We start from the raw sequence: 10,929 nt of genomic DNA on the forward strand, positions 1-10,929 counted from the left end.
GTTCAGAGTTAAAATTAGGCCTTGGCTGGACATGGTGGCTCACGCCTGTAATCCCAGCACTTTGGGAGGCCACGGCAGGAGGATTGCTTGAGCCCAGGAGTTCAAAACCAGCCTGGGCAACATGGCGAAACTTTGTCTCTTAAAAAAAAAAGGCCCTAAAGAAGGTGTAAAGCTGAAAAAGATGAAGGACACTGAAAATCACAAGAACAGCATGAGCAAAGGCACATGGGTGGTGGTGGGAAGGGAGGTTGGGGTGAGGAATGCAGACTTTTGGCAAAATAACACTGACTAGAAATGATAGAACAAGATTTGTGGGGTGAGTGCTAAGCAGAACATTTTGGACTGAATTCTAGAGTCAACAGAAGAATCCTTGACGGATCTGAAGAGGGAAGTGACAAAGGAGTGTTTTAAGATCAATCAGAAAGGACTGACTACAGAAGGGGTGTATCAGATCACACAGCTAGCCATCCCAGACAGCTCCCTTCTTGGACAAGATGGCCCCTCATTCCTACCAAGAGTGACCTGAGCTGAAGAGTTTTACATTTAACATATAGACAGAAATATAAGCAGGCAAGTCAGGTACAAATTGAGTTATGGTAAGGGCAGTATAAAAATGGTATAGCCAGTGCAATCCACTCCATCCTATGGCATAATATGATAGATATGTGGATTTTGTTCATTAGTAGCATGCATTCCATATCTAATGGGTACAAAAAACACAGAATCCTAGAAACTTGGGACTAAGTAGTCCAGTCTAACTCCTTACTTTATGGATGAACGAAGTGAAATCCAATTTTGAGAAGAATCTTGTCCAAGGTCACTAAACAAATTAGTGACATACCCAGGGAACATGGTATCTGAGAGTAATTCCCTAAATCAGATTTCATAGACTGGGAGTTTGTAAAACATATTAACATTACTCTCAACACAGAAAAATGAATATATGTATATATAAATATATAGTCACTAAATCTATTACTGTGGTTATAATCCAAATACTTGGAAATGGTTAGCTTCTAGTTGCTTATTTTCCCATACTTGTTTTGAATATTTTATGCCATCCATATAAATCAATACCACAACAACTATGGAATTCACCAACAATCAAAATAAATCTAAGCTAGTTTTCTGGCCTCTGAATTACATGTACAGTAATACATTTTAAAATAATGCTTAAAATCACCAAATCCACTTCATACAATTGTAAAAATTATTGTATTTATAAGAAATTGACAATAATTTTGCAAGATTGTAGAATTCAAAAGAGCAGCTATACTTACATTAAAACCTGACATGTTAATATCTATCCGTGGTTCACCTTCCTTTTGTCCTTTTGGTGCAATTTGATTGAGAAGATGGAAATAGGCTTTGGAATCCTACAAAGAATTGAATATGTCAGTGAGATCACGGTTACAAGGAATGAATGTATCCTATTGTCTCATGTTTGGAAGGCTATTTGCATTGGATTTTTTGAGAATATATGGCACAAATCTCTGCCTTCTAATTTAACAGGTGTCTTCCCCAGAAAAGTCCATCTATCTGGCCTTATATCTGTCTTGCATATGGATGAACTGGATTTTGGCATGACTTCACAATTATTAAAGCCATCAATAAAATAATGCTAATAAACATATAACCAGTTCTGTACCTTCACTGAATTACTGAAGTCAATAAGCTTGATAGACAAAACAAGCATTTAAAAAAGTAGGAGAGCAGAAATCCAGGAAGCATAGAAGAAAGAGAAAATAAACAAGTTATATCATTACAAAGCACAATGCATATACCACAACCTATGAAGAAGAGATTAGCTATGTTGCAGATGTATTTAATTGTAAATTTAAATGACAAAAGATTAAATGCTAAACATTTTAGTTGCTAAAATAACACTGAACCCTCTATGATCTGAACGTACTTAACAAAACAAATGTCTCTTTTCGTTTTAAATCCCTGGACTCTTTTATCACTTGAATGTTGTTTTCTTAGAATCCCAATACATAAAACAATGGGGTTGGCTCACAGTCAATAGTCAATGTGAATTCAGGTTGTATGGACAACACAAAACACAGCTTGAAAACCACTGTACTCGCATAAACACTTACTAAGAGCCTTCACACATGTGTCAAGTAAATTCCTGCATCTTCGGAATTCTAGAGGACAGGAATTTGAGTCAAGATTTCTTAATCCTGCCATATGTGAAGACCACCTTCTAGCTATGATCTTAACAGTTTCCTGTTACTGGGCCTTGAAAGTCCAGACAGACTACGAAGGTCTGTTTCTCGTAGTCTATGTGCATACAAAGCCCTGTGGAAGTTGCTCAATATGTCAATTACTGAATCCAATTCCCAAGCTACCAAATCTAAATGTCTGGGAGCTGCCTAGAGAGGTGCCTTTTAAACCAGCTACCCAAGTGAGTTTGAAACTCGGTGCCATAGATGGTTCTAAGAATGGGGAAAACCAGGTGATTGAAAGCTATTTCAGAGCAATTCATAAAATGGCAACTCTGATCTTATTATTCGGGGGCATAGCATTTACCTCCTAAGGAACAGTGTACTACAACTGTGAAAGTGCTTTAATTTCCAATGTCTTGCTAAAGCTACATAAACAATTTATAATCTAAACCTATGCTCTTGAGAAAAACAAGCGAAGAGCAGACCCAGCAAAATCTGTATTTATTACCCTGAAAAGGTCTTTACAAGTGAAAATTTGAACTTGAATACAGATAATCTGGAAGTTAGTTTTCACATTACCAAACAATTCTTTGCTTTTTAAAAATATTCAAAGCAGGCTTCACTTAAAAAAAAAAAGATATTCTCTGTACATTTAAAATACATCCCAGTACATACAATCCATTTACAGTTGGCTTGCTGATTTTGAGGAACGCATCTAGTGCATGAAGCAAAATATACCTGGCTGGCCAGGTGCTATGGCTCACGCCTGTAATCCCAGCATTTTAGGAGGCTGAGATGGGAGGATCACTTGAGCTCAGGAGTTAGAGTCCAGCCTGAGCAACACAGTGAGACCCCATCTCTATAAATAATAATAAAAAAATCAGCTGGACTTCGTGGTGTGCACCTGTAGTCCCAGCTACTTGGAAGGCTGAGGTGGGAAGATCGCTTGAGCCTGGGAGGTCAAGGCTTCAGTGGGCCATGAGAGTGCCACTGCACTCCAGCCTGGGTGACAAAGTGAGACGCTGTCTCAACAACAACAACAACAACAACAACAAACCTGGACAAACATATTGTATAATTCAAAGAGAGGGAAGTGTCAGTTGGTCTTATAATTTTGGGGCTATTCTTAATTTTCATGGATGAAATCAGCAGTACAGGCATCTCACTGCTTCCTCTCATCACTGAACAAAATCATATGATAGCACAGTATTGTTTTCACAGCCTTGACAATCAGTGACATCTGATGAAGATCCTTAAGTTTGTTCCTCGTGTACCAGCATCTGGATGTCAGAGTTGAGGCAGCTAAGAAGAACTCCACACAATGTTTGCTATAGTAATGTTAGCCCTCTCTGCATGAGAAGCTAAAGGCAACATGTGATAAATGTCTTCCTCCATTGTTCGTTTTTCCTCACTGCTCATGATAACAGTGAGTTAAAAAAAATCAATTCAAGGCAAGAAACACGAGGGTCTTGTATGTGCCACATACTGTGTTATAGGTTGGCTTTAGCAGGAGGGCCCTGGAGCAGGGGCTGAGGTAGGAAGGATACACAGACATAAATAAGAGCTCATCACCATCCTGGAGGAACTCACATCTGAAGGTGGGATAAAATGACAAAAGGGAAGCCAAATAAAAAAGGGGAAGAGGAAATCATAAGGCCCTTCCTCTCTCTTCTAGGTGTGTTTACTAACAGGTACACTGAGGCCTGGGAAAGGCAGTTAAGAATAGAATAGTCATGTCCTATTCTTTTATACTCCATGTTTAACAATAGGCAGAATATAACAAATTAGCATTATAACATAACAAATTAGCATAATACTCTAACCTTTTTCCCCAAAATAAAACATAGGTGCTCATGCTCTTTATCTGGCTCTACTTCTCTTCTAAAATCTACCTTCAGGGCCAAGAGGCAACAAGGCTTGGTGATACAGTATTAGAATTTTCCCTCAAACTGGGATGAAATCCTCCAGCTATTATTATATCCCCACAAAATGTTGTGGTTCTTTGAATAGTTACCTTGATGTCAGCACTAAAGTTATTAATTTTTTGCCAACCCGAGTTTTCCAAATGAAAGTTTGCCCATCTAAGTAGAAGCTCTTCTGGAGATAATTTCATAAGTTCTTCCAAAGTCTCACCATCTCGGAGTAAAGCAGCCAAAGCTAGAAGAAAAAGCAAAAAATCCTACAATCATTATATGACATAATAATGGTCATGCCAAGTTGATTCACTCTTTTGACACTGTTGAGTAACAGAGGTGCAAAAAACTACTATGACATAGATCTGGTTTCAAGACACTCATAACCTACTCAAAAAGATAAATATATATAAGTAGATTTAATAACATAATACAATTTATTATTTTCTCTGTTATTTTTCACATTCCAAGTAACAAATGAGGTACGGCCTTTAAGCTTACATTTTCACATTATGTAGTATGTTTGTATAAACTGTTCTTATTTAACACTTCTAAAGTCAAGGATTTGGGGAAAGATGTTTAAAATTTGGGAACCTTTTATTTAACCTTTTGATTAAAGTCAAAGATTCTGGGAAAGATGTTTAAAATTTGGAAATATTTTACCTCACTTTTTGATTAAAGTAATCTAGAAACACTGTGGTATTTGTATTTAAGTATCATTAATCAATTAATTCTTGAAGTCTCAAGCCTATTTTAACAGGAATATAATTCAACCTTATTATTTTCTTTTTCCTTTATTTTTGAGACAGTCTCACTCTATTGCCCAGGCTGGAGTGCAGTGGCGTGATTTTGGCTCACTGCAACTTCTTCCTCCTGGGTTCAAGTGATTCTCCTGTTTCAGCCTACTGACTAGCTGGGACTACAGGTGCATGCCAGTATGCCCAGCTACCTTTTCTATTTTTAGTAGAGACAGGGTTCTGCCCTGTTGGCCCGGATGGTCTCTAACTCCTGGCTTCAAGTGATCCACCCGCCTCAGCCGCCCAAAGTGCTGGGATTACAGGCATGAGCCACCATGCGGGGTCTCAACCTTACATTTTCTATAGCACCCAACAAGTAAAGCCTGCTCAATAATTTTTTGTTGTTGTTGAGAAGCCAAGCTTTTTTTGGTAAATATTTCCATAGGTCATAGGCAAAAGCTTGAGCGTTTACAGAGAACTGTCTAAATTTAAACGTTGTTTTAAAGAAGTTGTGCAGTCTTTATGCAATAACTGCCTCCCATAAAATGAGATTAATATTGGACAAGAATGCTGAAACTGTCTGATTTCTGAAGGGGTCCAAGTAATACCTCCATCAGGCAAATTTCATCTTCGGACTCGGCTTGATATTATGCCCCTTTGACACTTGGATGCTAAGAGCAGAGGCAGCATGACCATTTGTATAGAGCTCTCCTTCCGCTCCTTATCTCCACCCAACCAAAGGCTGGAAAAGATTAAACAGCCCAACATCTATGCACCTGAGACCTTGTCAAAAATAAATCATATATTACATGAGCCAATGCCTTTTATTTTGTTTTTTCTCTTTCCTTCTTAAATGGACTTCAACCCCTTGAAACAAAACATGCACCACTGTGAAGAAGGCAGCAATTAGAACAATTTTATTTACTCAAAAGCAGGTACTTTTTAAAATTGCATTTTAGGTTTTGGGGTATATGTGAAGAACATGCAAGATTGTTGCATAGGTACACACATGACAGTGTGATTTCCTGCCTTCCTCCCCTTCACCTATATCTGGCATTTCTCCCCATGCTCTCTCTCCCCACCTCCCCGTCCTTCCCCCATTTCCCCCCAACAGACCCCAGTGTGTAGTCTCCCCTCCCTGTGTCCATTTGTTCTCATTGTTCAACACCTGCCTATGAGTGAGGACATGCGGTGTTTGATTTTCTGCTCTTGTGTCAGTTTGCAAAAGCAGGTACTTTTGAGTGGATTCAAAATGTAAGTGTATGGTGGGCACAGTGGCTCACGCCTGTAATCCCAGCACTTTGAGAAGCCAAGGCGGGCGGATCACCTGAGGTCAGGAGTTCGAGACAAGCCTGGCCAACATGGTGAAACCCATCTCTACTGAAAATACAAAAATTAGCTGGGCATGGTGGCGGGCACCTGCAATCTCAGCTACTCAGGAGGCTGAGGCAGGAGAATCACTTGAACCCAGGAGGCAGATGTAGCAGTGAGCCGAGATCGCGCCACTGTACTCCAACCTGCATGAAAGAGCAAGGCTCCCTCTCAGAAAATAAATAAGTATAATAAATTCCTAACAGTACAAAAAAGACTTATAGTGGATAGATGTATAAAATAAGACCTCTGGCAGACATGATGAGACTTGGACAATACTGAGAATCCCAAACATGTAATCTTCTCCCAAAGTAACTGAGGATTGAGATGGTGATGTTAGGGATTTCTGGAATGAAATCTGAGTATTTGGAGTGGTGTTCAGTATTTTAAACTTTTCAGAGGTTAATGTAGTACCTCCTAGGACCTCAGGGGAACTGTATGGAATATGCTTAATACATTCTATAAATCCACAATAGGACATAAAAAAAAATCTATGCTGAAAAAGTGATCCTTCTGTTGGTTCAGGAATGTGAGACCATTGAGGGTAGGTTAGAAGATTTTGAAGGGCGTCTAAATCTATAGAATATAAAAGTTGTTAAAACTAGGAGATAGGCTGGGCATGATTACAGGCTCACACCTGTAATCACAGCACTTTGGGAGGCCAAGGTGGGCGGACTGTTTGAGTCCAGGAGTTGGAGATCAGCCTGGGCAACATCATGAAACCCCATCTCTACAAAAGTACAAAAATTAGCTGGGTGTGGTGACTTGCGCCTATAGTCTCAGCTACTCAGGAGGCTGAGGCAAGAGGATCGCTTGAGCCTGGGAGTTTGAGACTGCAGTGAGCCATGATTGTGCCACTGTACTGCAGCCTGGGTGACAGAGTGACACCTTGTCTCCAAAAAAAGGAGATGGTGCAAAATGGTGGAGCTGAGGGTGGTAAAGAGGTAGGATTTACGTAGGCAGAGCAGAAAAAAATAGATAATCAGGCTGGGCATGGTGGCTCATGCCTATAATCCCAGGACTTTGGGAGGCCCAGGTGGGTGGATCACCAGGTCAGGAGTTAGAGACCAGCCTGGCCAATATGGTGAGACCTTTTCTCTACTAAAAATACAAAATCAAGCCAGGTATGGTGGTGCATGCCTGTAGTCCCAGCTACTTGGAGGCCGAGGCAGGAGAATTGCTTGAACCCGGGAGGCGGAAGATGCAGTGAGCCAAGACGGTGCCACTGTACTTCAGCCCGGGCAACAGAGTGAGACTCCATCTCAAAAAAAAAAAAAAAAAAAAAAAAAAAAAGAAAGAAAGAAAGAAAGAAAAAGGAAAAAAAAATACATAATCAAGTTTTAGGACTTTGGGAAAGCTCCTTAATCTCTCTGTGCTTTTGTGTCATTGTTGCAAAATTAATTGTAAAGTACCTGACAAATGTGAATTTCTAATAGAAAGTCATGTAATTATGCTATTTTTCTGAATAACTCTATAGCATTACCTTATGTTCATTCTAGTTATCACTAATCACCTCCATTAAGTGAGAGCATGAACGTCTGCATGACTAGAAAAAAATACCCAATAAACAATTTCCAGAATAGTTGTGTTCCATTACCTTCATTCCTGCTTAACTCGATGTCAGCGAACAAACCGATCTTAATGATCTGCCAAAGCAGTCCCAAAACCAGATGAGGTTTCCCAGCCCTCAAATCTTCTGCACCAATGTTCACAACATGACACCCAATGGCAGAAGCAGAGTTCAGTGCCAAGTTCAAGTTTTCCTGCAAGACAGTCAAATTACACACTTGCTTCTCAACCTTTCCATTTTTTAGCATTCTACTTTCTTCCTTTACTGAAAATAACACTCAATGAGGAAATTAATACCTTGCATTAATTTTATCCATATATGTGTCACAGAAAACAAATTCCAGACTTCTGTGTTAAAAAGCCTAGCTAAGACAAATTTCAGCCTTATTGCTATTGCCTTTTGCAGAATCTCATGAGAAGTTAACATATTTTTATTTGTTCCCTTTTGAAGTATGCTGGCACTAAAGGAAAAGGCTGAGTAGCACAGTAAATTTATCCATGTGAGTAAAGTGCTATCATTCCAAAAATGCCTAAGGAGAGGAACCAACAGTATTCATGTGCCCAAAAGAGTTTTAGAAGTTATCAATGTCCACATCCCAAGAGGCACTCTTCCCTGAGGGAATTTTGCTAATAATTTAAGGTTCAATTGATAGAAAAGAAAAATGTTCCATTCCTTAAGCACACCAGTTAATTAGGAGCTTATATATTTTTGCTTATCTCTGTAGTGCTTGAGCACATTATGAAATGAAAAGAACATAGAACTTTGAAATTGGAATGGGATTTGAACCTCTGTTTCAACATTAATTTCAGGCAAGCTCAGAAACCTTTCTGAGTCCCAGTTCTGTCCGTATAATCTGGATAACAATCCCACACTCAATAGTTTTTACAAGTATCAATTGGGAACCTACAGAGTGCAGAGCCTCAAGTCTGTGAACAGGTCCTCAAACAGTAATTTCATGTTAAAGGGAGGGGAGAACAATGCATACCTGAATGATGAAGGGCGTAAGTTTCTTCTTGTTGATTGCTCTTTCGTCAATGGTATCAGGAACTGAAAGGTTAATCATTTTACTGAAACAAAAAATGAAAAAAAAAAAGTTGATTTACTTTTATTGTCTGTAAATACAAATATTTTAAAGCTTACTAAAACATCTCTTTTACGCACTCTAAAAATGCAAATAGATGACTTTTATCATGTTGATCATAATAAACTACCCAAATGGAAAATAAAGACTAAAAAAAAAAAAAAGACCAGGCCTGATGTGATGGCTCATGCCTATAATCCCAGCACTTTGGGAGGTTGAGGCAGGAGGACTGCTTGAGGCCGAGTTCCAGACTAGTCTGGGCAATACGAGACCCTGTCACCATAAAAAAGATTAAAAAATTAGCTGGGCATCGTGGCATGTGCCTCTAGTACTAGTTACTCAGGAGGCTGAGGCAAGAGGATAGCTTGAGCCCAGGAGTTCAAGGTTACAGTAAGCTACGATCACACCATTACACTCCAGCATGGGCAACAAGTGAGACTCTGTCTCAAAAAAAAACAAAACAAAATAAACAAAGAAACTCTGGCCAGCTATAGTGGCTCGTGCCTGTAATCCCAGCACTTTGGGAGGCCAAGGCAGGCAATCACCTGAGGTCAGGAGTTGGAAAGCAGCCTGGCTAACATGGCAAAACGCTGTCTCTACTAAAAACACAAAAATTAGCACAGTGTGGTCGCGCGTGCCTGTAATCCCAGCTACTCAGGAGGCTGAGGCAGAAGAATTGCTTGAACCCAGGAGGTGGAGGTTGGAGTGAGAGGAGATCATGCCACTGTACTTAATCCTGGGCAATACAGGATACAGCAGGACTCTGTCTCAAAAAAACAAACAAACAAACAAACCAAAACCCAAAAACCAAAAAAAACCAAAAAAACAAAACAAAAGAAAAACACCCCAAAAAAACAAAACAAAAAAAGACCAAAATATGTGTATAGTAGCGGGCATCTCTGAGCAGAGGATTAGAACAGGCTTTATCATTTAATTTTTTTTTTGTTTTTCTCATTCTTTTATGAAAATAACTTGGATATTGAAAACAAAGCTTGGGCCAGGCACACTGTGGCTAACGCCTATAATCCTAGTACTTTGGGAGGCTAAGGCAGGCAGATTGCTTGAGCTCAAAAGTTCAAGACTAGCCTTGTGGACAAGATGGTGAAACCCCAGACCCCATCTCTGCAAAAAATAAAAAATATAAAAAAAAATTAGATAGGCAAAGTGGTGGATCCCTGTAGTCCTAGCTACTTGAAAGGCTGAAGTGGGAGGATTGATTGAGCCCAAGAGGTCGAGGTGGCAGTGAGCCATGATTGAATCACTGCACTGCAGCCTGGGTGACAGGGCAAGACCCTGTCTCTAACAAAAAAAAAAAAAGGAGAGGTCAACTTTATTGAATATATTTTAAAGACAGATAAAATCCTGCACTGAAAATGAGTCTTTTCCACAAAACAGTAAAATTAGTTGAGCCTGAGATTCTTTCATTCACCAAATGTTTACTGAGTGCCTCAACAATGAGCCAGACACTGTATTTGGTGCGGGCAGTATAGTGGTGAGAGAAAGATTAGGTAGGCTATAGTCTGTGACTCATTAGGAAAAATCTCATTTTGTAAAATCTAGATTTAGACTTCAATATTTTTCATTTTATTATTTTTTAGAGGCAGGGTCTAACTCTGCTGCCTGGGTTGCAGTACAGAGGCACAATTATAGCTCAAATCACTGCAGCCTTGAACTCCTGGGCTCAAGGGATCCTCCAACCTCAGCCTCTAAGTACCTGGGATTACAGGTGTGAGCCACTGCACCTGGCTCTAACATATTAGATGTTCATAATACTGCCCTAATAAATTTTATTCTACATAGAGAAAGCCATGCTTCTTTCCATGCAAAATTTAAATCTTAAATAGTTCAATATGATTATCTCTTATTATTTTTATAATTTATATAATTTTTGAGTTCTGCAGGGTGAGCCCCCACAGAGAGAAACTTCCAGTCTTCTCTCTATATCAAAATGAATGGGTCCAGGTGCGATAGCTCATGCCTGTAATCAGAGCACTTTGGGAGGTTGAGGCAGGTGGATCATGACGTCAGGAGTTCAAGACCAGCCTGGCCAAGATGGTGAAACCCTGTCTCTACTAAAAATACAGAAATT

General features: G+C 39.5%; 1 protein-coding gene across 1 annotated transcript in view; it reads right to left on the reverse strand.

The window, feature by feature from the left end:
- The window catches only part of PLS3 (plastin 3), a 92,825-nt gene that overhangs the window by 8,474 nt on the left and 73,422 nt on the right, over positions 1-10,929 (reverse strand). The window contains exons 6-10 of the mRNA XM_037733514.1: positions 8,745-8,826; positions 7,787-7,952; positions 4,183-4,325; positions 1,649-1,675; positions 1,200-1,376 (exon numbers count right to left, since the gene is read on the reverse strand). Of these exons, the coding sequence (XP_037589442.1) occupies positions 1,200-1,376; positions 1,649-1,675; positions 4,183-4,325; positions 7,787-7,952; positions 8,745-8,826 (595 nt within the window). The remainder of the gene's footprint in view (positions 1-1,199; positions 1,377-1,648; positions 1,676-4,182; positions 4,326-7,786; positions 7,953-8,744; positions 8,827-10,929) is intronic.

This window comes from Cebus imitator, unplaced genomic scaffold, assembly GCF_001604975.1.
Source record: "Cebus imitator isolate Cc_AM_T3 unplaced genomic scaffold, Cebus_imitator-1.0 Scaffold535, whole genome shotgun sequence".
Classification (NCBI taxonomy): Eukaryota; Metazoa; Chordata; class Mammalia; order Primates; family Cebidae; genus Cebus; species Cebus imitator.